The sequence below is a fragment of the Oncorhynchus kisutch genome, linkage group LG6 (assembly GCF_002021735.2).
Source record: "Oncorhynchus kisutch isolate 150728-3 linkage group LG6, Okis_V2, whole genome shotgun sequence".
Classification (NCBI taxonomy): Eukaryota; Metazoa; Chordata; class Actinopteri; order Salmoniformes; family Salmonidae; genus Oncorhynchus; species Oncorhynchus kisutch.
Genome location: NC_034179.2, coordinates 49,638,809 through 49,652,503, shown reverse-complemented (window position 1 = coordinate 49,652,503; position 13,695 = coordinate 49,638,809). Strand labels below are relative to the sequence as shown.

Sequence of the window (13,695 nt, the reverse complement as noted above, 5' to 3'; positions counted from 1 at the left end):
AGAGGGCAGAGGTATGAACGCCCAAACGTTGCCAAATTTGCTTGCTTTAACGATGAAATAATGGTTAAAAGCCTGGGTAAAAGACTTGCTGGCATGAAAATAGGCATGAATGATTAGTTCCCAAAGGAAATTGAAGAACGGCGCAAAGTTCTGTATCCAATCTTAGATCGAAAGGGAAACACGTAGCTCTCGTAGTCGATAAACTGTATATTGATAACCAAATGTTCAGAGACACAAAGACTACTCTAAAAATGGCAAAGTTCTCATAGGAGGCAAATAATGAAACACACAAAACACAGTAATAATACAAAAGAAATAGATAGAAAAGCAATCTTCAAGCATAACTAATTGGAACACAAGAAGGTACTAATTCAACATTGTGGAGATAAAAACATAGCTGACAGAAGACATAGAAGGCACATTATGTGGGTATGTGTGGATGTATTGTGATGGAAGGTGTGGTGTGTGCTTTTGGTGTTTGGGAAAGTGTGGCGTTAAGTGAGAAAGGAAATGGTTGCATATCCCAGAACCAATGTGTGTCTGTGAGCAGGGGTTGTGAGAGAGCTTTCAATTTTGTGCTGATGAGGGATATACATTTTATAATGAATTATACATACAATTTATGGTCCTATCTTGATGGAACGGTCCACAACCCTATACCCTAGACACCCACCTGAACAACCCAAACACTAAAGAGAAGTCCCTATCTGTTTTATGGGCCTGCGGTAAGGTGCCTGTACGCACCCAAAATGCAGTCAGAAACTTTCTAGAGCAGCACCGCCCCCTCAAGATTCTGAAACTGCCTGGCAGGGTTGGTCCTACAAACCAGAGCCATCTGATGGGAGAGCATATTATACAAGGAAATTCTCAAAGCTGCTAATGAGAACCTTGACAATCTTGTACCTAGCCGGTGAAGTGTCTCCTGACCCCTCCTGTATCAGCCTCCAGTATTTATGCTGCAGTAGTTTGTGTCGGGGGGCTAGGGTCAGTTTGTTATATCTGGAGTACTTCTCCTTCCTATTCGGTGTCCTGTGTGAATCTAAGTGTGCGTTCTCTAATTCTCTCCTTCTCTCTTTCTTTCTCTCTCTCGGAGGACCTGAGCCCTAGGACCATGCCCCAGGACTACCTGACATGATGACTCCTTGCTGTCCCCAGTCCACCTGGCCGTGCTGCTGCTCCAGTTTCAACTGTTCTGCCTTATTATTATTCGACCATGCTGGTCATTTATGAACATTTGAACATCTTGGCCATGTTCTGTTATAATCTCCACCCGGCACAGCCAGAAGAGGACTGGCCACCCCACATAGCCTGGTTCCTCTCTAGGTTTCTTCCTAGGTTTTGGCCTTTCTAGGGAGTTTTTCCTAGCCACCGTGCTTCTACACCTGCATTGCTTGCTGTTTGGGGTTTTAGGCTGGGTTTTTGTACACCACTTTGAGATATCAGCTGATGTACGAAGGGCTATATAAATACATTTGATTTGATTCGAAGATTCCGGCACCCAGGAAGTGGCAGTGCTGGCAATACTAGCTGCAGTAACCCATGGGGGGAGGGGGGGGGGGGGGGGGGGGTCACACTTCGACATCCAGAGAGGGGGCATATTATTGTGGCCTCGGTGGCACAAAATCATCAAAGGTTTGACTACACGGAGATGCTTGGGAATATGGTCACAACGGGGGACCATGTGTGGGTGTTTCAGGGGAAGTTAATCACCCAATGGTTAATCAAATCTCCCCATTTCTGCCCATTTTTTCAGGCCTTCTCATACAGCTGCAACTGTATATGCATTCGTAAATCAAGACCTTTCTTGAGTTGGGCTCTGGAATGGTGCAACTGTTGAGCATCTGAGTGTATAGGGGTTGAGTGTGTATGAGTGGTTGTGTGTGTGTGTGTGTGTGTGTGTGTGTGTGTGTGTGTGTGTGTGTGTGTGTGTCCCACAACTGCTGTGAGGGAGTAAAACATGTTAGGGACAATGTAGGATGAATCACAATTGTTTTCTAAAATAATAATTGCTTGCCAAAATGTAATTTTTGTAATGGCAATATTGGTAAGAGGTAACAATCCTTTGCATAAACTGCCTACATTACTACAAATATTAAATTGCTCATTAAGATTTATAAATATTAGAGGTTGACCGATTATGATTTTTCAACGCCGATACCGATAATTGGAAGACCAAAAAAAGCCGATACCAATTAAATCAACCGATTTAAAAAAAAATGTATTTGTAATAATGACAATTACAACAATACTGAATTAACACTTATTTTAACTTAATATAATACATCAATAAAATAAATTTAGCCTCAAGTAAATAATGGTTTAAATAATTGGTTTAAATAATGCAAAAACAAAGTGTTGGAGAAGAAAGTAAAAGTGCAATATGTACCATGTAAGAAAGCTAACGTTTAACTCCTTGCTCAGAACATGAGAACATATGCTGGTGGTTCCTTTTAACATGAGTCTTCAATATTCCCAGGTAAGAAGTTTTAGGTTGTAGTTATTATAGGACTATTTCGCTCTATACCATTTGTATTTCATATACCTTTGACTATTGGATGTTCTTATAGGCACTTTTGTATTGCCAGTGTAACAGTATAGCTTCCGTCCCTCTCCTCGCCCCTACCTGGGCTCGAACCAGGAACACATCGACAACAGCCACCTTCGAAGCAGCGTTACCCATGCAGAGCAAAGGGAGCAACCACTCCAAGTCTCAGAGCGAGTGACGTTTGAAACGCTATTAGCACGCACCCTGCTAACAAGCTAGCCATTTCACACCGTTTACACCAGCCTAATCTCGGGAGTTGATAGACTTGAAATCATAAACAGCTCAATGCTTGAAGCATTGTGAAGAGCTGCTGGCAAAACGCACTAAAGTGCTGTTTGAATGAATGCTTACGAGCCTGCAGGTGCCTACCATCGCTCAGTCAGACTGCTCGATCAAATCATAGACTTAATTATAATATAATAACACACAGAAATATGAGCCATAGGTCATTAATATGGTTGAATCCGGAAACTATCATCTCGAAAACAAGACGTTTATTCTTTCATTGAAATACGGAACCGTTCCGTATTTTATCCATAAGTCTAAATATTCTTGTTACATTGCACAACCTTCAATGTTATGTCATAATAATTCTGGCAAATTAGGTGGCCCAAACTGTTGCATATACCAATGAATGCAAGAGAAGTGACACAATTTCACCTGGTTAATATTGCCGGCTAACCTGGATTTCGTTTAGCTAAATATGCAGTTTAAAAATGTATACTTCTGTGTATTGATTTTAAGAAAGGCATTGATGTTGATGGTTAAGTACACATTGGAGCAACGACAGTCCTTTTTCACAAATACGCACCACATCGATTATATGCAACGCAGGACACGCTAGATAAACTAGTAATATCTTCAACCATGTGTAGTTAACTAGTGATTATGATTGATTGATTGTTTTTGATAAGATAAGTTTAATGCTAGCTAGCAACTTACCTTGGCTTACTGCATTCGATTAACAGGCAGGCTCCTCGTGAGGCAGGTGGTTAGAGCGTTGGACTAGTTAACTGTAAGGTTGCAAGATTGAATCCCCGAGCTGACAAGGTAAAAATCCATCGCTCTGCCCCTGAACAAGACAGTTAACCCACCATTCCTAGGCCGTCATTGAAAATAAGAATGTGTTCTTAACTGACCTGCCTAGTTAAATAAAGATTAAATAATGGTGTAATATTATTATAAATTTTTTAATTGGCCAAATTGGTGTCCAAAAATACCGATTTCCGATTGTTATGAAAACTTGAAATCGTCCCTAATTAAATCGGCAATTCCGATTAATCGGTCGACCTCTAATAAATATATATAAATAATACAAATCGAGGTGAGGTCGATGGAAATGCTTTTGGCGGGTGTCATTGTGTGCTCTTTTCGAAGGATGTGTCTCAGGGGCCTTGGGATCCGGGGGTCTGCCAGTCATTGGGATGACAACCCAACTCGGGATGGGGAGGGGTTTTAGTGGGTGGAATAGTGGGGACCAATTGGAGGTTTACTTAGTAGCAATAGACACTGAATCATGTTACGTTTACAAACATATTATGATAAATAGAATTTAAACTTGTGTCTCATTATGGTAATTGGTGTAATAAGTATAGCCAGTTATAATTGTAATGGCTTAGCAGATAATTAGAAAAGATGATCAGACTTACCTGGTTGAAAGAGAAGGAATATAATATCTATTGTTTCAAGGAAACTCATTCAACAATTTTAGATGCAGTTTTGTTTAAAAAGGGGGGGGGGTTGAAATAAATTTCACCCGTGGGCAAAGGAATTCAAAAAGAGGTGATCATATTAATTAACAGTGTGCTAATTGTCCAAACAGATACTCAAGGTAGATGGATGATTTTCACTGTTATTGGACCATAAACAGATAAGGGTCATTAACCTTTACGGACCAAATAATGATGATCCACGCTTCTTCGCAAAACTATATATATTCTATATGTAATATATAATATATATATAATATATATATATAAATAATAATTTATCAGCCCTACAAGCAACACAATACTCGATTATTGTTGAGGGAGATTATAATACGGTTTTAAATACCTCTATGGATCATAAAGGAAATCACAGTACAAATGATCAACCTCAGGTACTTAAGGAAATCATGAATGTCATGATATTATTGGAATTAGTAGATATATGGAGGCTTGAATACCCTGACCTAGTGAGAGATACATGGCGGAGGCTTAATCAAGCTAGTAGTCTTGATTACTTTCTTATGTCATTCTCTTTGGCACCTAAAGTTTTTTATTTATTTTTAAAGTGTTGATAGGGGACAGAATGCAGTCAGACCATCACATAATTGGCATATATAAACTCAGAAAAACGTCCCCTTTTCAGGAACCTGTCTTTCAAAGATAATTTGTAAAATAACTTCACAGATCTTCATTGTAACGGGTTTAAACACTGTTTCCCATGCTTGTTCAATGAACCATAAACAATTAATGAACATGCACCTGTGGAACGGTCATTAAGACACTAACAGCTTACAGATGGTCGGCAATTAAGGTCACAGTTATGAAAACTTAGGACATTAAAGAGGCCTTTCTACTGAAAACACCAAAAGAAAGATGCCCAGCGTCCCTGCTCATCTGCGTGAACATGCCTTAGGCATGCTGCAAGGAGGCATGAGGACTGCAGATGTGGCCAGGGCAATAAATTGCAATGTCCGTACTTTGAGACGCCTAAGACAGGATGGACAGCTGATCGTCCTCGCAGTGGCAGGCCACGTGTAACAACACCTGCACAGGATCAGTACATCCGAACATCACACCTGTGGGACAGGTACAGGATGGCAACAACAACTGCCCAAGTTACACCAGGAACGCACAATCCCTCCATCAGTGCTCAGACTGTCCACAATAGGCTGGACTGAAGGCTTGTAGGCTTGTTGTAAGGCAGGTCCACATCACCGGCAACAACGTCGCCTATGGGCACAAACCCACTGTCGCTGGACCAGAAAGGACTGGCAAAAGTGCTCTTCACTGACGAGTCACAGTTTTGACTCACCAGGGGTGATGGTCGGATTTGCATTTATCGTCAAAGGAATGAGTGTTACACCGAGGCCTGTACTCTGGAGCGCAATCGATTTGGAGGTGGAGGGTCCGTCATGGTCTGGGGCGGTGTGTCACAGCGTCATCGCACTGAGCTTGTTGTCATTGCAGGCAATCTCAACGCTGTGCGTGACAGGGAAGGCATCCTCCTCTCTCATGTGGTACCCTTCCTGCAGGCTCATCCTGACATGACCCTCCAGCATGACAATGCCACCAGCCATACTGCTCGTTCTGTGTGTGATTTCCTGCAAGGCAGGAATGTCAGTGTTCTGACATGGCCACCGAAGAGCCCGCATCTCATTCCCATTGAGCACGCCTGGGACATGTTAGATCAGAGCGTGAGTGCTAGGGCTATTCCACCCAGAAATGTCCAGGAACTTGCAGGTGCCTTGGTTGAAGAGTGGGGTAACATCTCACAGCAAGAATTGGCAAATCTGGTGCAGTCCAAGAGGAGAAGATGCACTGCAGTACTTAATGCACCTGGTGGCCACACCAGATACTGACTTACTTTTGATTTTGACCCCCCCCTTTGTTCAGGGCCACATTATTCCATTTCTGTTAGTTACATGTCTGTGGAATTTGCTCAGTTTATGTCTCAGTTGTTGAATCTTGTTATGTTCATACACATATTTACACATGTTAAGTTTGCTGATAATAAACGCAGTTGACAGTGAGAGGACGCTTATTTATTTTGCTGAGTTTATAGTACTTTTACATCATTTCCACATGGGCGAGGATATTGGAAATTTAATCAAAGCCTACTAGATGATAACTTGTTTTTAACTAGGACAGAAAAATGTATAACTGACTTTTTCCGACATAACATAGGTACAGCAGATCCCCTTATTGTATGGGACACTTTTAAATGTACCTTTAGAAGCCTTTAGAGCAATTTGGGTCAAAAGAGTCCATATTAACAGTACAGATGCATAGCAATAAAAACTGTACCATAGAGGTTCAGAGTAAGTTAGAGGAAAAACTAAAATAAATGGAAGAACTTATTCAAGAAAGAACCAGTGTAATATATTATCAAAAAAGCGAACTGGTTGGAATATGGGGGAAAAAATGCACCAAATTCTTTTTCAATCTTCAACATAGAAATGCTACCAAAAATGTTTTACTGAAACTTGTTACAAATGATGGAGTCACTCATTATTCACCGAACGATACTTTGAAAGAGGAAGTAAAGTAGTTTAAGCATGTTGTTTTCATTTCAGTCTCCTCCATCTCCACTAACTGAAGCTAATTATATGGATTTGTTTCCTATTAATAATGTAAAATTAACATGTGTACAGAAAGACTCATGTGAAGGCCAAATTACAGAGAAGGAACTTCTTGTTTCAATTAAAGCATTTAAGTCCAGGAAAACTCCAGGGCTGGATGGCATACCAGTGGAGGTATAGCAAACTTCTTTTTATATACTCAGAGGACCATTATTAGTATGTTTTAAACACTCCTATATAAACGGTAGATTATCGGACACGTAACAAGAATGTCTGATTTCATTATTACTGAAACAGGATCCAAGTGGTTATATACACTGCTCAAAAAAATAAAGGGAACACTAAAATAACACATCCTAGATCTGAATGAATGAAATATTCTTATTAAATACGTTTTTCTTTACATAGTTGAATGTGCTGACAACAAAACCACACAAAAATTATCAATGGAAATCAAATTTATCAACCCATTGGAGGTCTGGATTTGGAGTCACACTCAAAATGAAAGTGGAAAACCACACTACAGGCTGATCCAACTTTGATGTAATGTCCTTAAAACAAGTCAAAATGAGGCTCAGTAGGGTGTGTGGCCTCCACGTGCCTGTATGACCTCCCTACAATGCCTGGGCATGCTCCTGGTGGATGGTCTCCTGAGGGATCTCCTCCCAGACCTGGACTAAAGCATCCGCCAACTCCTGGACAGTCTGTGGTGCAACGTGGCGTTGGTGGATGGAGCGAGACTTGATGTCCCAGATGTGCTCAATTGGATTCAGGTCTGGGGAACGGGCGGGCCAGTCCATAGCATCAATGCCTTCCTCTTGCAGGAACTGCTGACACACTCCAGCCACATGAGGTCTAGCATTGTCTTGCATTAGGAGGAGCCCAGGGCCAACCGCACCAGCATATGGTCTCACAAGGGGTCTGAGGAACTCATCTCGGTACCTAATGGCAGTCAGGCTAACACATGGAGGGCTGTGCGGTCCCCCAAAGAAATGCCACCCCACACCATGACTGACCCACCGCCAAACCGGTCATGCTGGAGGATGTTGCAGGCAGCAGAACGTTCTCCACGGCATCTCCAGACTGTCACGTCTGTCAAATGTGCTCAGTGTGAACCTGCTTTCATCTGTGAAGAGCACAGGGCGCCAGTGGCGAATTTGCCAATCTTGGTGTTCTCTGGCAAATGCCAAACGTCCTGCACGGTGTTGGGCTGTAAGCACAACCCCCACCGGTGGACGTTGGGCCCTCATACCACCCTCATGGAGTCTGTTTCTGACCGTTTGAGCAGACACATGCACATTTGTGGCCTGCTGGAGGTCATTTTGCAGGGCTCTGGCAGTGCTCCTCCTGCTCCTCCTTGCACAAAGGCGGAGGTAGCGGTCCTGCTGCTGGGTTGTTGCCCTCCTACTGCCTCCTCCACGTCTCCTGATGTACTGGCCTGTCTCCTGGTAGCGCCTCCATGTTCTGGACACTACGCTGACAGACACAGCAAACCTTCTTGCCACAGCTCGTATTGATGTGCCATCCTGGATGAGCTGCACTACCTGAGCAACTTGTGTGGGTTGTAGACTCCGTCTCATGCTACAACTAGAGTGAAAGCACCGCCAGCATTCAAAAGTGACCAAAACATCAGCCAGGAAGCATAGGAACTGAGAAGTGGTCTGTGGTCACAAACTGCAGAACCACTCCTTTATTGGGGGTGTCTTGCTAATTGCCTATAATGTCCACCTGTTGTCTATTCCATTTGCACAACAGCATGTGAAATGTATTGTCAATCAGTGTTGCTTCCTAAGTGGACAGTTTGATTTCACAGAAGTGTGAATGACTTGGAGTTACATTGTGTTGTTTAAGTGTTCCCTTTATTTTGTTTAGCAGTGTATAAAGATCCAGTCCATTAAATAAAATTGGAGGCCTCTTACACTTCAGTGATGTGATGCAGAAATTCGAGCCAAATGCTAAGTACACCTGACATACCCCTTTTTAGCCACTGAACTGTATTGAAAATGTGAGAAAGAGGGAACGTGTGTGGTGTTCATTTCACCTCTGGTGGCATCCAGCTTAAGCCAGGACCAGCTCTAGCTACACTTCATCCCCGAATCCACTTTCTTAACAAGCAACGTCTCTTTTTCACCTAATTCTCTCATTCTGAAAATGAACCACATACTTTAGGGAAAACATCCGTTCGTTAGCTAATTAACATTTCACCCAGATTTCCAGGGTCCAGTAAGCAACTAACGTGTTGCGTTATAACTTGCGGAACGGCAAGGAGTCGTATACAAGTTAATACTATAGCCAATTGGTTAAGTAACTAACGTTAGCCATCTGACTATATTAGTCAAGCTAATTTTCACACCATAAACTCAATTATTTGATCGGTTAAGTTGGCTAATGTTGCTCAACATTTCTCTGGCTAGCTAACGGATACTTCGATCCAGCTAGCAAGATACTTAGCAATGCTAACAATACTTGTTCCACCACACTTTCTCCCTCACCTCAAACTTTTCAAATGCCAGTTGTTTTTTGGTTATAGCTCATGAAGTAAGCTTCATCACCTTCTCACCCCTGTCTCCTTCTCACCTACCTCTGTTATTGTTCAGGGGACACGTTGCTGTAAATGGCAAACTAACTTTATACTCTCCCGCTGTCTTTCCAGAGCGCGCGCTGATGCTGTAACTAGCAAATTGGTTGTCCCTTCTCTCTTCAGTCGCGTGCTGCATCCTGTTGTTTCGTGAACGATTGGCTGAGCCTTGGATACAGACAGAATTGGTCCAAACGCGCATCACTCGTTCGCATACAGCCAGTAGTGATCCAAAGCCCCACCCCTGTCTCAGTCACAGGTTATAGGTCCTCCAACAGCATAATGACCCAAAACACACAGCTAAAAGCACTCAAGAATGGATAAGAACAAAACATTTTACTATTCTGAAGTGGCCTTCTATGAGTCCTGATCTGAATCCTATCAAACATCTATGGAAAGAGCTGAAACTTGCAGTCTGGAGAAGGCACCCATCAAACCTGAGACAGCTGGAGCAGTTTGCTCAGGAAGAGTGGGCCAAAACACCTGTTAACAGGTGCAGAAGTATCATTGAGAGCTACAGAAAACATTTGATTGCAGTGATTGCCTCTAAAGGTTGTGCAACTAAATATTAGGTTATGGGTTCCATCATTCTTGTCCATGCCATTTTCAATTGTTTTATTATTTAAAATATTATGTTGAATAAAAAAATCAAATCAATGTTTGATTTATATTAAATATGGAATAAACTATGGTGGACACCAATTACTTTTGTCAGTTCATTTTCTCTGAGATAACTTGTGCATTCTTCATTTTTTATGGTGGGGTACCAACAAATTTGAGCACGTGTGTGTGTGATTGTATCTCACATAGGCATGAAGAGGAGTATTTTTTTATAGGGCAAGGCAACTCTAACCAACATCTCGTCTCATACTTTTTCCAACCTACACTGTGAATGTTTAAATGATGTATTCAATATAGTCAAGAAAAATAAACTAATAAAACACAAATTATTGTAAGTACACAATTTTTGTCTATTGTTGTGACTCAAAGTTGATTATCAATTTATGCAGAAATCCAGGTAATTCCAAAGGGTTCACACTTTTTCTTACCACTGTAGATATTCCATAAAAAATCTGCCATTTCCAGCTACAATAGTCATTTACAACATTAACAATGTGTACACTGTATTTCTGATCAATTTGATGTTATTTTAAAATTGACCGTTTTTTCTGGATCTTCTTTTAAAAACAAGTACATTTCTAAGTGAACTCAAACTTTTGAACGGTAGTGTGTATACACTACCAGTGAAAGGTTTGGAAACAACTACTCATTCAAGGGTTTCTTTATTTTGACTCTTTTCTACATTGTAGAATAATATTGAAGTCATCAAAACTATGAAATAACACATATTGAATCCTGTAGTAACCCAAAAAAGTGTTAAAACTAATCCAATTTGAGATTCTTCAAAGTAGCCACCCTTTGCCTTGACAGCTTAGCACACTCTTGGCATTCTCTCAACCAGCTTCATGAGGTAGTCACCTGGAATGGAATGAATTTCATTAACAGGTGTTCCTTGTGAATAATAGTTAATTTGTGGAATTTCTTTCCTTCTTAATGTGTTTGAGCCAATCAGTTGTGTTGTGACAAGGTAGGGTTGGTATACAGAAGATAGCCCTATTTTGTAAATATTATGGAAAAATAAGTAAGCTATGAAAAACAAAAGTCCATCATTACTTAAAAACATGCAGGTCAGTCAAGCCGGGAAACTTAAAGAACTTTGAAAGTTTCTTCAAGTGCAATCACAAAAACCATCAAGCCCTGTGATGAAACTCATGAGGACCCGCCACAGGAAAGGAAGACCAAGAGTTACCTCTGCTGCAGAGGATCAGTTCATTAGAGTTACCAACCTCAGAAATTGCAGCCCCAATAAATTCTTCACAGAGTTCAAGTAACATACACATCTCAACTTCAACTGTTCAGAGGAGAATGTGTTAATAAAGCCTTCATGGTGAAATTGCTGCAAAGAAACCACTACTAAAGGACACCAATAAGAAGAAGAGACTTGCTTGGGCCAAGAAACACGAGCAATGGACATTAGACCGGTGGAAATCTGTCCTTTGGTCTGATGAGTCCGAATTTGCGATGTTTGGTTCCAACCGCCGTGACTTTGAGATACAGAGTAGGTTAACAGCTGATCTCCTCATGTGTGGTTCCCAACATGAAGCATGGAGGGAGTGTTGTGATGGTGCTTTGCTGTTAACACTGTCAGTGATTTATTTAGAATTCAAGGTACACTTAACCATCATCACTACCACAGCATTCTGCAGTAATACGCCATCCCATCTGGTTTGGGCTTAGTGGGACTATCATATGTTTTTCAACAGGACAATGACCCAACGCACCTCCAGGCTGTGTAAGGTCTATTTGACCAAGAAGGACAGTGATGGAGTGCTGCATCAGATGACCTATTCTCCACAATCCCCTGACCTCAACCCAATTGAGATGGTTTGGGATGAGTTGGACCGCAGAGTGAAGGAAAAGCAGCCAACAAGTGCTCAGCATATGTGGGAACTCCTTCAAGACTGTTGGAAAAGCATTCCAGGTGAAGCCGGTTGAGAGAATGCCAAGAGGGTGCAAAGCTGTCATCAAGGCAAAGGGTGGCTATTTGAAGAATATCAAACATATTTGGATTTGTTTTTAAACTTTTTTGGTTACTACATGATTCCATATGTGTTATTTCATTGTTTGTGTCTAAAAATAAAGAATAACCCTTGAATGAGTAGGTGTTTTAAAACTTTTGATCGGTAGAGTGTATGTGTATATAGGATATAGGATTTTTTTTTAAATCCCAGCCCCTGTCCCCACAAGAGATCTTTTGGTAGGCAGTCATTATAAATAAGAATTTGTTCAACTGACTTGCCTAGTTAAATAAATTTAAAAAATAAAAAATAAGAAAAGCAATTACACCTAACCTGCAGTAGGTCTACTACACCGTTATATTGTGTTATGCTACATAAATGGTTCCCAACCTTTTTCAGTTACTGTACCACTAACTGAATTTTGAGTCTTCTCGGGTACCCCTTGTGGATAGGCCAAGTACCCCCATGTGTCCTAATACCTTCTCAGTGTCAAGAACTTCGGTTATTTTTAATCAGAATTAAAAAGCTGTACATTTAAAAGCTTTCTTTTGGCCCATACCTAGCCTGGAAGAGGGAATGTGGGCCACTATTTTGCAATTAAAACTAAACTGCATGGGTTTACTGTAACTAATTGGTGTTGTAAAATGTTTACTCGAAACGTCTAAATCTGCCAATATTGCTACGCTACTCTATTAGGTCTAAAAAAAATAGTCTGAACAATCGGGTTTTGGCAATTGTAGTGTATTTGAATTCTGAACAGGAGAGCAGTTCTATCCTAGCCAGTAGAATAAACCAAATTATAAAAAAGGTTCGGAGAAATCTACTTATATATAAACGAAATGTTATTCCATGTCTACATTCAAAAACCAGTCATCTGAATATGGTAAATACATCAGAGTATGGCCATGTTTTATCGACAGCTATAAAAACACCGGTAGTCTATATTCGCACTATTTTACACAAAAGTGCATAGCCCAACCATAAATCATGTTCGTAGGCTCTTTGTCGCGAATTTCGTTATTTCGAGAGAAAAAAAACAATGACAAACGTTAATCTACCCTTGTTCCAATTTAAATAAAGAATCAGGACAATTAACACCAATGTTTAAAGCGCGACATTGTAACGTAGCATATTGAAACAAAAACAAGCAATTAGACAAAACAGATTTTCCACGGACTTAATTTACCTCATTGTTTGGCGGGACTGCAAATCCTCTCTCCCAAGCTAGATATTTGGTTTTGGATGAGTAGCCGGAGTAGAAAATAGAAGACATACGATATAACGATGGTAAAAATGTGATACACACATGTATCAATCTAGCCACCCTATGACTGCACAAATAGGCGAAATAGACACCGGCACACCACGACAATTTCCTGGTTCAAGGGAGGAGGAGGAGGTTGAATATAATTGTTGGTGCTTTCAAGATAACGGGGAACTCGGAAAAAATCATGACGTCAGTGATTTGCAGGCAGTAGTGTAAAGTACTTATGAAATATATTATTTTTTAAAGTAAGTTAAGAAAAAATCTTATTTACAACGACGGCGTACCCCGGCCAAACACAGAGGACGCTGGGGCAATTGTGCGCTGAACTATGGGACTCCCAATCACTACTGGATGTGATTCAGCCTGGATTCGAACGAGATACTGTGGTGTCGCCACTTGCACTGAGATGCAGTGCCTTTGACCGCTGCGCCACTCGGG

The 13,695-nt window shown here is 41.0% G+C and overlaps 1 protein-coding gene across 1 annotated transcript in view; it reads right to left on the bottom strand.

The window, feature by feature from the left end:
* Positions 1-13,366, bottom strand: part of LOC109891841 (vasodilator-stimulated phosphoprotein-like) — a 40,609-nt gene extending 27,243 nt beyond the window's left edge. The window contains exon 1 of the mRNA XM_031826837.1: positions 13,177-13,366. Coding sequence (XP_031682697.1) covers positions 13,177-13,181 — 5 coding nt within the window. The 5' untranslated portion in view covers positions 13,182-13,366. The remainder of the gene's footprint in view (positions 1-13,176) is intronic.
* Between the last annotated feature and the right edge of the window lie 329 nt (positions 13,367-13,695).